This window comes from Psittacula echo, assembly GCF_963264785.1.
Source record: "Psittacula echo genome assembly, chromosome: 2".
In the NCBI taxonomy this organism is placed as follows: Eukaryota; Metazoa; Chordata; class Aves; order Psittaciformes; family Psittacidae; genus Psittacula; species Psittacula echo.
Genome location: NC_137737.1, coordinates 92,203,682 through 92,217,327, shown reverse-complemented (window position 1 = coordinate 92,217,327; position 13,646 = coordinate 92,203,682). Strand labels below are relative to the sequence as shown.

At 35.7% G+C, this 13,646-nt stretch overlaps 1 protein-coding gene across 3 annotated transcripts in view; it reads left to right on the top strand.

Moving 5' to 3' along the window:
• PTPN3 (protein tyrosine phosphatase non-receptor type 3) overlaps positions 1 to 13,646 on the top strand; it is a gene marked incomplete at its 3' end in the record, with an annotated part of 150,928 nt that overhangs the window by 85,197 nt on the left and 52,085 nt on the right. For all 3 annotated transcript variants that reach the window (XM_080610824.1, XM_080610823.1, XM_080610825.1), the window contains 3 exons: positions 8,118 to 8,238; positions 10,510 to 10,597; positions 13,085 to 13,173. In XM_080610824.1, coding sequence (XP_080466950.1) covers positions 8,118 to 8,238; positions 10,510 to 10,597; positions 13,085 to 13,173 — 298 coding nt within the window. The remainder of the gene's footprint in view (positions 1 to 8,117; positions 8,239 to 10,509; positions 10,598 to 13,084; positions 13,174 to 13,646) is intronic.

Below are 13,646 nucleotides of genomic sequence, written 5' to 3'. Positions count from 1 at the left end.
ATGTTTGCTAGGACTCTTGTCAACTTAAATTGTTTTAAATAGTTTTCTTTTGTTTTTTTAATTTCCAGTCATGCTTAATAAGGAGAGTTAAAGTTTTGGGTATGAGGTATCTGCTTATTAAAGAGCCATTGTCTGAAGTTGGATCAGTTCTACCTGAGCTGTTTATTATTACTGCCACTTCTTGTGGGTTTTCAGGCTGTTCTCTACTTCTCTGACATCCCTGGTATGCAGAATGGGAAATCGTAATTGTCTGTCAAACTTACGTTTATTTGTTTAAAAGGTGGAGCACTTGTCACTGGCAGGAGGGCTGAGACAGATGTCTTTCATTGAAGCTTGATGTTTGGTATTTCTGCTGTTGTTATTTTAACTAGAATTTTCACATGTGGCAATTATATGGTTTACCTTCTCAGAGTCTGAGTTTTGCAAAGGGACAATCGGTGGTGATGTCTGTGGTGCCTCTTGAGTGCTGCTTCTCTGTATTGGCCTTTGTGCAGGTGTTTGGGTTCAGCACTGTGATTCTCAAGTAAAGCTCTGATGTGCGACTCTGCACTTTTGTGGCACACCCTGTTGTCTGGTGGTGCTTAGTTACAGGAGAATACAAGTGGGTGTGAATACTATGTCTAAGTAGTGTGACTAAACTTGATTATGAATACAGTTCAGACACTTGAATAAGTTGTTAGTTTATTATCAGTAAATACGCTTTGTGACAGAAATGAGCAATGGATTTTGAAATCCTTTTTAAAGGAGAATTTATTAAGGTGTATTTCAAATAATTCCAAAATTGTTCAGTCTGAAGGATACTCGTACTGAAAAAACAATCTAATGATAAATCATACATCTTGGGTTTTACTGGCGTAAAATTGGAATGTTGTATAGTCTATAAAATTAATAAGGGACCGATGCAGTGTGTGCATCCATTTTTGTTTGTTTGGTTGGTTTTGTTTTTACTTAAAATCACACAAAGCTGATTTAGCACCACTTGTTTTCTATCACTTTGTGTAGGAAATTCACATTTCCAGAACAGTATTTAAATGACTAACTATTGGTATGTAGGAAGTTCCATGGGTTGGTGGGAATATGCTCTTATATGCGTAAATCCTTTGCTGGGTTGGGACTTGTATCTAAAGCACAGCAACAAAGCCAAAATAAGATGTTATGAATACTTCTAAGCTTTCTTTTTCCTGAGCATCAGTTGCTCAGTGATTCGTTATGGCTGGAGTCTTTCTCGTATCTCCTCTGTTACTGTTCCCCTCTAAGCTCTGCTTTGAGAACCAGAAGGTTTCCCTAGCATGCTGCTATCTATCTTTGGGAGTTTGTTCAGGAAGTGGTTGGCTGGTTAATTACTTGGGATTCAAATGGACTTTAACCTCTTCTAAGAAAAGGAAGGCGGGTGACGATTTGGGGAAAACTGAACTTGGTGTGCAAGTCCCGCAGGAACTAGGCATAAAAGAGTTTGTTAGAATTTTGGGTACAACAAAAAGGCTGAGACCCCAGGGAAGGAGGTGGGCTTTAAGATTTAGAGGAGCATCAACAGCAGCTCTACATTGAGCGTTGCACCACATAATTTCCCCATCAACATTTTTCTTGCAAACTCTTCCAACTTGCCTTTGTTTTGCCCCTCTCTTTTCTTACAGATACTACACCAAAACCTCATACTTCCTAATTTATGGTGACCTCTATCTCTTCATAATATCATTTGGGGATATGTGTGTGTGTGCTCCCTGCCTGTGCTTTTGTAAAGCAAAATAGTGCACAGAAGGTCATAATTTAAACAGAGAGATTTGCTCAGAGGTCATTCAGGTTCCTGCTACTCTCCAGGGCATCTGTAGCTCTCATGGCTCAGAATCACAATCAGACTGGAAGAATAAAGGTGACTTTGACTTGAATTTCCATTGTCTGAATTTATTTACCAGATATGTTGGGTAGGTTGAGGATTCTCTGCATGTCCCATCTCTTCTTCTTAAGCCTGCATCATTGCTGTTCAGTCACAGATTCCTTTTATCATGTCTTACAGTACGTGTTGTCAGCAGTAGCAGTGTTATCTGTGTGATGGTGATGAAACTCCCAATAAAATCTGCTTGGAAAGACTCATTGTAATACATGCCCGTTTTCTTCCACATGGTTCACTGTGGTCTAGATTGATTCTCAAACTTGCTAGCATCTCTTCTAAGACTCTCCTGACAGTTCAAATACAGCAGCTCTTCAGCTGTTTTGGACTGTTTTCCCTTAACTATGTTTTATACTTGCGCTAGGCAATAAAGGCCACTTCAAGGGATCATTGCTTTACCTATTGTTTGTCTAGTGTTCTTGCACTATGCCACAAATAATTTTTTGAATCAATAACACTTCAAAATAAGTATGATGTTACAATCTCTGGAGTGGAGAACTCCAGATTAGGATACTGGTCAGTGTTGTAGCTGACCTTCTAGACTGTCTTGTAGACTTGGTACTATTCTGTAATTTTAAGGTGATGAAACTGTTAAATATTTTTGTCTAACTAACTAAAAAGGGGAAAAGGATGGTTACCCAAAGTCAAGGTCCATGTAGTATAGTGTTATACTAATGATGATGAAAATTGTTGAATGCTGAGACACAACATAGATGATAGAAGATCAGAGTAGTTTTAAGATGCACTAGTTCTGCAAAGCCTCTTAATGTTTTGGGAGTACTGATAACTATTCCTCTAAGCCTTTTGTCCTCATACTTTTGTAAAATGAATACTCTTTGTACTTTGGATTATGGTTTGCTTTTATCAATACTTTTTCTGACGGTGACTCTATGGTTTCTGAAGTACACAATGTATTTGAGATGCAGAAATAGCAACTTAGTATAACGTTTTTTAATTTGTCTTTTCCTTTTATTTGTGATATTTTTGTGTTTAACTGTGACTGGGTTTTGAGTTGCTGGGGTTTTGGTTTTGTTTTGCTTTTTAATACAAGATATTACATTGACTGACTCATTTTTCATTCTGGAGTGGTGATAGGTAACTTGGAGACCACCATTGGGTATCTGTAGTGGGTTTGTTTGTTTGTTTGTTTTTCCTTCTTTTTCCTACAAATATTCCTTCATTTTTATTAATGTCTAATTTCTCATTCTGTCTTACCACAAAGTGTCATTAAGTGGTCATAAGCAGCTACTTAGTCATCCCTGGATTGAACATTTTTAAGGTCTCTTGAGTGTGAATCATTTTTTTCCTTTACAAAACAGGTTAGTTTTATCCACGTGATAGTTAGTTCTACTTGTCCAGTAGAGACATCATGCTTGCTTGCTTACTTAGTGGCTGCGTGGGTTAGATTTCATTCTCTTGTCCTTATTTGGATACAGGCTCCACTTGTTGGAACACCTTTGCTTCTCTCAACATCCACTTATGAGGGTTTTGGTCCTTTTTTGGAGTCCCTCTCTGATAACAGTTTTCAACATGGTGTCTTTAATATCTACGTCTATGTATTTTTGTCATTTCAGTGCTCCTTTTTAGTCCCTAAGTGTCTACATTTTTATGTTAGTTCTTTGAAACTTAACTATGATGTAGTGGATTATTTTCTGAATCCAGAAGCGTTTTCATACCTGAATACTTTAGTTACTGTTGAGAGTCGCTTATGCTATGCAGTGCATCATCTTTCTTCTGTTCTCTATTTATGCCAAGAGGTGATCACTTAAAAGGTGTAAACTGATTGGACTGTACAGATTAAGAAATACCTTTTCTTTTTGTACCTCAGTGTTCATATGAAGATAAAATTATCATTAGCTTCTAATATTATATTTCATGCTCATCTCAGCACATGAGTCATTACTGCTGTCCTAATTTGGAGGCCTGGATTGGAATATTGTATCTGAGGATTTTTACTCCTTGATAAAAATTAAATTAGTTATACAGCTTGTCTGCTAGACTTGTCCCATTTGTTGTTTTCTATTCCACTGGGAACCTGATCTGTTTATTTAATTATCCTCTTTTAAAAATAGGCAACTCAGTTCACTTTTGTGCTTTATTCATATCACCTAAAATAGACAACCCTGCAAAAAGTTATGAATTCAATGTGAAGCTGCTAAATGTTTTTTTTTTTTCCTGGTACATTTTTGGGGTCTTTAGAAAGTTGATATTAAATGTATTTTCAAGGACTAGCTTTTGTAAGCATTCCTTTGGACCAAACTGTCCATATTATCTGTGACTGATTCCCCTTCATGCTTGGCCAATAAGCAATTCATACATTTTCCATCAGACCTGTGTAGTTACTTGGAATGGCATATGGAGAAAGAGGTTCTGGTGCTGTTACTTTGCATGCAGATTTTTTTTATTATTGTTTACAAGCGTAGTCTGTATAGAATTGGAGACCAACTTGTCTTCTGTATCTTAAAGGATATCACATAGATGACAAGTAGAAATCAGTCACCCTTTAGATTATACAAAGCTAAAGGCTTATCTTTTCTACAGGGGAAAACTGGAAATTGGGCCAGATTGGCATGGTGATGTTTTGGTATTCTTAACATTCAAAATCAGCAACAAAATTGATTTCTGAAACTAGAACCAAACAAATAAGTATCTTGGTTGTGTAGCAGAAAGTTTGAATGTCAAAAATAGCTTGGTGTACCTAAGAATCACAGGCAAATTTAGCTTGGAAGGGGCTTATTTGAAGGCAGATCACGTTGCTCAGGGCCTTTCCAGTTCAGTTTTGCATTTTTAGTGCTGAAATTTGTTGACTGTCATCTTTTTTGGTTTTCAACTCAAGCAAGAGTCTGGTTCTGTCTTTATTGCACCCTCCCTCTGGGGTAGTGGAAGACAGAAATGTGATTAGTGCTGCCTTACCCTAGGTATGTAAGCCAACTGACCACTGGTTTCTTGGAAGAAACCACTGAATAAACAAAATCTCTATAATTACTGTAAGAGTTGTTGGCTTCAGTGGCTTTTTTTGCTTCCATGTGTGTCAGACCTTCCCTCTATAAAACTGCTCTCTCTGTCCCCTGGCCTTAATTCAGCAATATACCTGGTACTCAGATTTCTTTCTAGGGAAGATGCATGTGTACCCATGGAATTCATATTGAAATTAATCTGTACTACATGAACACACTTGTTCTTGGTCTTCAGTTTGTCGGTATCTGAACCTTATAAAAATTGGGAGTGGGATGGGAAGGAGGGGTGTCCATTTGAATTAGTCCTGTTCTTTGATGCCTTCCTGCACAAAACTCTTTCTGCTGCCAGGAGAAAGAGACAAAAATATATACCCATGACATTATTCTAACTGAACAAATTCTTTGTACATTCTGAAGAAAAGATGGCTTGTTCAGGCTTCAGTAAGGCATAGGCAGTTCATACCCTATGTGAACATACATGATGTCAGGATTTTTATTTGGTTTGGGTTTTTTTTTTTCAAGCATTTATGAATTCTTACTGTATTGAGAGTTTCACAGCTACTGTTTTGGTATGTTAACGTGGGAATTCATCCACGGAAAATTATTCTGTGGCTACTTGACTATCGCATTATTCTTTTACTAAGAATTGTAAAATAAATATCCTCTTTTTATTGAATATGACTTTCTAAATGAATGGTCCGTCATGTTCTTACTTTTAAGCTTTGTATATTAGGTATAGAACTCTAAAATAGAAGAATCTGAAATTCAAATAAATGTGGTTTGTGATTTCCCAAATTAGAAATAGGTCTTTACTGCCCCTCTGTTCTCTTCTGGAGAAATCCAGTGAAGAGGTAGAAACCTCACATATGAGGTTTGATATGTCCTAATTTTTTTGTTTCCCAACTTGGATAATTAAATTCTGCACAAGATGGTTAGTCCTCCAAGATGTCTACTAATGAGCATTTATAGTTTCTCTTCAACTGTGACAGTTGGCTGGGGAGTTGAAGAAGCAAATAGTACTCTAAACTGCTCCCCCTTGTTGGCATGACCTCAGGTAGCTAGGAGGAAGAGGAAAAAAAGACCAGAGCACCCTCCAAATTTGGAAGATGAGCAAGAACACTCTACCTCATAATGCATGAAGGAACAGCAGTTGCCCTCTTTAGAGAAGGTAAAACTACAGTAAAAGCTTTTTGCCTAATGCAAATAGAATTGGACAGTTACGTTGTCTTATTTCTGGAAATCTGGCCTCTTCCCATTGACAAGAATGTAGTTCAAGCCTGCTGCAACAAACCTTAAAAATGTAGACTGTGTTTCATAGAAAAGGTGGGTTGTGATAATCACTAATAAAGGAAAAAGTTTTCGATCAGCTGCTGTCATTGTGAAAATGTGTGTTTTATTTTTAAGCAGTTATTAACATGCCTATTTTGTTCAGAAAGTTTTAAATTGTTTTTACTGTTACAATAGCCCTAGTCTTGGCAGACTTGGACTTTTGTTAATATACAGATATTCCTAAAAATTATTTCCATTTCTTGTTATACTTCTGGATCTTCTGTCTTGTTGTTTTTTTGCTTTGTTTTCTTCTTCAGCTGTGTTATATGACAGAAGTGTTCAAATATGTGTTTTGGTTCTAATGGTAAATATTTAGTCTTTTGCCAGCCATTTTGTAAAATAATTTAAAATTCAGGCTACTTTTTAAAGAGAAAGGGCTAAGCATTGCAGGAACATCTGCATTCAAAATAAGTTAGTTACTGTTTATCATTCATTTTTTATTTTTATATTTCCCTTGATGCTGACAATTAGGTGTGCAATTATAGTGGCTTTTGACTGCATTTGTCTGTGAATTGTTTCATATCGCATTCTGTTTCCTTAGCTGTAAAAATTATGCTTTCTTGAATACGTACCTGGCAAATATTATTTATCCCCTGCATTACAGATATTCCATAGTTATTGTATCTGTAAGTTATTTCTAAAGTCCAGAACTTCCCCCCCACCTCTAATCATTTAAATGACTCTTTCATACTTTGCATTTTCTGGAAAATAATGGTAGTAATATTGTTCCTAAAAGTAGGCTCTTTAACATTGATTTAGCTGAGGAGCTTTCTATGCTGAATTGTTTGCAGTCTGTTGTGCTAATTTACAAGTCATATAAGTAACTTCTGGAAAGCTTTAATGCTTTATAAAAAGTATTTTATAGTTCTTAGGGAACAAGCGGATTAGTACAGGTTTTAATTACTTTCTTAAACATACCATATATTTTTGTGTTAAATCTCAACTATCTAATGAAAACATAATTTCATGAAATATGGAGCTTGAATTACTTGCTTAATTGAAGTTAGATAAATTTGTGGCAAATAGGCAAGTACCTTATTTTCAGCAACCTCCCTGCTGTTCCAAACCGTGCACCTTTATAACAAGTAAAAGGTTTGTGTATGTTTTCTAGGATATAAGCACAGCCTAGCTTTTAAAGAAAACTTGCATAGGCTGAGGCTATGAACTTATGATCATGTGTACTTTCATTTTGTTTCAGATATATAGCCAACTGTGGATCAGATTAGTTTTTGTCTAGTAAATATTTCAAACAATCTATGAATTAATGTAATTTTTGAAGGTATAATGTTTTAGGGAACTTTTTAGTTTATTTGGCTCTAAACGTGTATTTACTTTTGGTAGCAGTTTGGTAATGTTATGTGCAAATCAGCAGTTATTTCTAGTGGGTTAAGTAACTCAGCTGAGTTCAGCTGAGTCAAAATTGACAATTTAATTGTTAGGACAGAGCCACAATTGGTAGTTTGAACAATTTTTACCTGACCGTGTGAAGAGTAGATGCTTTCTGAGTCACAGATCTTGTTGAAGACTTCTAGTATATTATAGCCGCATGTATATCAAATTGATTTCATTTACCATTTCTTACTGAAGCAATTTGATTTTCTCTAATGTCTCAGTACTGCATGTCTGTGCTGCTATGGCATGTAATGCCTGTCTGGTGGGGATACAGCTTGTGATGCAAAAGTGAGGCTATATAAGTAACTAAAAGTAATGAGGCATTCATTGTCCGAGATTATCGTTACGGTAAGCGTATTTGGAAAAAAAACTTTTCTTCATTGATGTCATACAATTCCCTGCATTGAACACTGCTTGTCTTTTGGAAAATAGTTTGTAATTCTTGCATTTCCCCATGTGTGTATGTGTTTTAATGAGGAGAAGGAATTCCTTCTGAATAATAGTCAATTAAGTATGAAAATTTTGTGTATCTGTTTCTTGTTTCCTAACAGCACAACTTGGAGACTATAGTGCTGCAGTACATCCGTCAGGATATCTGTCAAATTACAGCTTTATACCAGAACAGAACAAAGATTTTCTTACCAAAGTAGAATCACTACATGAGCAACACAGGTAACATTAACTTTTAGTTCTCCCTCACCTCTTAAGTTTTTAAAGAATAAAAAAGAGATGCCAAAATGAAGACTAAAGATCTTAGTAGTTTCAGTACAAAGGCAGTTTTATTTCATATTACTTCTATTAAATGAAATATTTGGTTTTATCATGTAGCTGGTATTCTAATCACATGTAGAGTATGATGCCAATGTGGTAAAATGTTTAAATAAATTTCTAGCTATAACAACCAGTAGATCAGTTGGCCGTCTACATTATTAATTGCAGCCATCTAGAATGCTGTACTAGATGGTTGAGGATTTTTTTGGATCAAGGACATTTGGCTATTTTTTCAAATCCTATATATTTTTCTGGTCTATGAGTGGGGGTAAAAAAGGCAAACAAACAAACATGAAACATTTCAATTAATATTGTGCTTTCTCTCCACTCTCCTGAATGTAATATACAGACTACAATAGATTATTCCAGTCAGTCCGCTGCTAATTACTCTTTTTGACCCTGCTGATTTATGTCTTGTAAGACTCCAGCTCCAGAATTAGTGCCCTTGATCAGATACTTGTAAGCTGAATGCAAATATGCCAACCTAAGAAATTATCTGTGAGCATTTGAGCAAATGAAATCCCAGTCTCTCTGGACTTGTTCTCTCTGTCTGTATCTTTACTGCAACAGAGCTAATTCTCCACTCTCCTTTGGTTTAAAACCTGAAATAGCTCCATGTCTCCTCCTGATATTCCTTGACTTTTTTGTCATCTTTTGATACTCTCACCTCTCGCTCTTGTTTCTTTACTGCTAGTGGGTGTAGTGAGTAGTTCTGAACTTCAGGTCTGCTGCCTTGCTGTCTAGAACATGCATGTTGCATTGTTATTTATGGGGCAAAAAAGAGATAATCACTGAACTCTAAATGCAGCCATTCCCTCTGTATAGGTACCTAATATAGACTCCTTTCCTAGCAGCTGATATTCAGGAATGCAACAGCAGAAGCCTCTACTTTCAAATTAATTAGCAGTTTCCAGTAGGCTCAGGAGTTTTGAGAAGGAAGACTTGTAGACATGTGTGAATAAATCTGCTTATCTTTATGAAGCATCATAGTGAGACTCTGAAGAGTCTCAAAGTGGTTGGTTTGAATTAATTTATTTAGTGCTGTCAGAGATATGAAACTGATTGTGTCCTGCAGAGAAAAGACTAGTAATTACTATTGGTCCAGACAGAGGTGTGGTGAGAGGTCTGTGAGAAAGACTCCTTTCTTTTCTGGGTCCTTTCAATAAAATTGATGCTTTCATTGAGTGGTTTTGGTAGAGTGAAGCTTTGATGACCGAGAGGTTTAAAGTAGGTGGTGGTAGTTGAAGTTCTGAATAAAAATACTTGAACAGACTGGACTGGGAAAAATGTTTCTTTATTGCTTTAACACCTTTTTTGAAACTTAGCTCTTCAGTACTATTTATTTCAGAGTGCAGGGAGAAGAAACAAATTATTGTACATTCTGGCAGTATTTCTTGCATCCTTTGGCATTCGTAGTGATTACTTATGTCCAAGACATTGTTTTGACTAGGTCAGTACCAGTATCATACCTGATGAGAATGGATGACTGATTGGAATCTTTGGTTTTAAAAACTCCTGTAGATTCTGTCTAGCCTTTCTGTGAAGATATGCAATATGCTTATTTGAGGTATGGGGATTTTTGAGTTCTTGTCACTGGGGAACAAAATAACAACAGAGTCATAGAAGCTTTCCAGAAGACCCAAAGATAGAATCCTTCTAAGTCTTGCAGCACATTTCACATCTAGTGGCAGGAGAAATAAGTATTTTAGGATTCATATAAGTAGATAAACTTGGATGGCTTTTCCTTTGTGAATTTCGTAACTATAACTTAATTTTCTTTCTCACCTTAGGTTTTTTTTTGAGACATTCTTGTTTCTAATCTTTCTTCTAAATTACTTCCTTCCGAGAGGCTATGCAGTATAAAATATTTACAGATACAGCTTCTTGTTACAAAGAAAGTTTTCATTGGGAAATTGGTTTCTCACCCCTTTAAGCAAAACAAATACAAATGATTTTTCAGAACAGGTCCAGAGTGGCTTAAGGTGTAATTTGCTCCATTTTAGAGAAGAGTTTAGGAGGGCCTTCACCACTGAGGAACTTGTGGCACTAGTTAATGAGGTTTATTTGTCAGACTGTGGTCTTCTTCTGGCTTCCCACATTTGAAATAAATATATTATCATGTCTTTTATTTTTGACTGTGGTAAATATACATTTCTTTTTTCCTTCTTTCAGTGGCCTCAAGCAATCTGAAGCAGAGTCCTGCTACATAAATATAGCACGAACACTTGAATTCTATGGAGTGGAATTGCACAGTGGTAGAGTATGTTTACATTGTGATTTTTTACTTGGGGGGAAAAAGAAAAAAGGTTATGTGTTTTACATGAACTTAATAGCAGCAGAAAAAACCACTAGCATTTAAGTATTGACTTGAATGTGTGTTGCGTTTATTTAGAGTTGGGTAATTTTTTAATACATTTTCAATGTAACATAGGTGTTGGAATTTCAACCATCTAAGCTAGATCTCCTTGAAGGAATAATAGTGTATTTTTAACATAAGTTGTTTCAATACTGCAATATATTTTACTTAATAATTTTACTAAAGTTTATGATTGTCTTAGCATGAAAGAAAATGAATGCTCTGTTTAGTGCTATGATGTAGTTGACAAGTGTTTTAAGAGTTCATGTTCTCTGAATTTCCAACAGTGTTAAGAATATAGAGGATTTGGTTGTGACTTGGTTTTTTTGGTTGGATGGGGTTTGGGTTTTGTTTTTTAAGTTTATTCTTGTATTTCCTGACTCCAGGCTAAATCTAAGCAGTACTTAACAGTGTGGAAGATGACCACTAAAAATCAATTTGAGATCTTTCAGATACAGGGTGTGCATTGATAAAAACATGTCCCAGTATTTCACTGGCTGCTGGGATTTCATAAAATCATAGAATCTTGGTTTTGGATTTTTTAGATATAACACCAGTGAATTCATTATAACAAATAGCATGGAAGATTAGTGTTTTGGACTGGGACAGACGGGAGTGGGGAATGATTTTTATTTTTCTGGCAAAGCTCCTGGAGAAGATCCTTTAGCCTAAGTAATCCTTAGCAAGTGTTTAGCTAATCCTTTATTTCTGCTAAATCATGTAGGTTTTCAGCTTTTTCTCCTAAAGCTGTTAATTGTTATTTAAAAGTAGGAACCTAGAGTGAGCTCTAAGTGCTAATAATACAGGGTTTTGCCCTACTTTAGGGTGGCTGTATCATGGTAGGGGCAGCTAACGTACATGCAGTTTATCACCTGAAATACCTTAGTTTTCTCCCCAAGTGTTAAAATAAAGGGCTGTCAATTCTGGATTCCTGCACGATGCTGGCATAAACTGACAGTTCAGGCATTTCTTCCAAGGGAGATTCAACCAGCTCCTCTAGCAACAGCTCTTTACAAAGTGAAGCAGCAGGTAGCTGAGGATTATGAATAATTTCAGCTGATTCTGGTCTATCTTGAGCATATTTGAGCTGCTACCTACCTAATGATTTTCTTTTATTATACTCTCAGAGATAGCACTGATATTCCTCTCATCTTGTCAGTATTCGGTGTTAATACACTAGATTATGCTCATTCTCTATGTACTACTCTGGTATTTCCCTGGAGGTTTATAAATAATGCAAATTTGGTTCAGCTTCATTCATTCATGTGCCATTATCGTGCTTCTATGCACCTATTTTAAAAGGATTTATTGTAGACTTTCCATTGTATTATTAGAGCACATGCTATCTGTTCTATTCTTCTGTACCCTGTTATATAAAGAAATCAGGATTGGACATACAAGAAAACCGTATATTAACTGAGCACAGAGTACCATCTAGAGGAGCATCTAAGCTACTGAAGTCTTTAACAGAATCCATTACTTTTGATCATCCTTAAAAAAGTAGTGTGCAACTACTTCTAAATCAACCCTGATGTTTTAATCAATGGATTCTACACTTACATGTAGATTTGTGCATGTGTCCATCTCTGTTTACAGATTTGTTTAGTAATGTATTAGTATGTGTTGATTACAGAGAAGTAGGATGCCAAGATTTTTAACTTCTGTAACTTCAGTTTCGGTTTAGACTTGAAATGACAATTCAGTGTCCTCCCCAACCTTTTAATTTGAGCATTTGCTTATATGGAAGCATGTGTTTCCTCTTGAGTCTCTCAATACCTATAAAGGATTGTAAATGTGTGGATTATTTTTTCCAGATAAGCATGTTAAGCTAATGCGCAGCTTTTAGTTTAGTTAACAATGGTTTACTTAACTTTAGTGTATCAAATATCCATGTACACGTGTATATTCCTCTAGCATACTCTCACATGCAGAATTGTGGTCACCTCCTGCCCGGTCTTTGTTGGCAGGACCTTTTTGGAAAAAATAAGGAATTGTTTCCTTTGTCTTTTTAAGCAGCTTAGTCAGGACATTTGTGTTCAGTTCCTCAAATTCTGTGACATTTACCTTGACTGATCTTGGGAGGTACTTTGACTTCTTTCCCATGGTGACATTAATAAGGCTGGACTTGAAAATTTAGTTTGATACTGATCTAAGAATATCTAGTGTAGTAAGACAAATAGCATAACTTGTTTTATTGAGTGAAAGTTAATTATACCTGGTAGATAATATCAGAGGAAAGAGATGCATTTGAAGAGAAATCCAAATATGTGGTTGAATTGTTGCCTCAGGAATAGCAACTTAAGTATAGAAAACTTGAATATTAATTTATAAGTAGGTAAGTGGGAATAACACAAACTGCATCGGTGTTTTTACAGTATTTTTCTTTTGCAGGATCTCCATAATTTAGATCTCATGATTGGGATTGCATCTGGTGGAATTGCTGTATATAGAAAACTCATCTGCACAAGCTTCTATCCCTGGTAAAATCCTTTACTAGTAAATAAATATGCCCGACCTTTTCAATCTTATTTTCATTTTCTTTAACATTTATTCCAAAGAAGCCTGCAATACACAAATTTGTTTGTTATGGAGTATCATTGTATTTGCTCGTATTGAGATAGAAATGAAACCTGTTGCTTAGGCTTTTAATTCTCTAAGACTTTTGAACTGCTTGCACTATGTGAAGTCTTGAGATAATTCACATAAATGTCTAAGCATATAATTAGGAGGACCCTGTCATCTTAGAGATTCACTGTTGTTATACCCACCAATATGTCTTTTTAAAAGAAACAAACAACAGTATTACTAGTAAAGCTCAATAGTCTGGTTGGTTTATCCTGTTCCTTCAGCAAGAAGGTATTTGCTTCATGGAAATAAAATGTAGAATTATTTCTTTGGAGTTTCAGGTTTACTGGAACTTGGATAACATAATCTAGACAAATTTTTGAAAGTC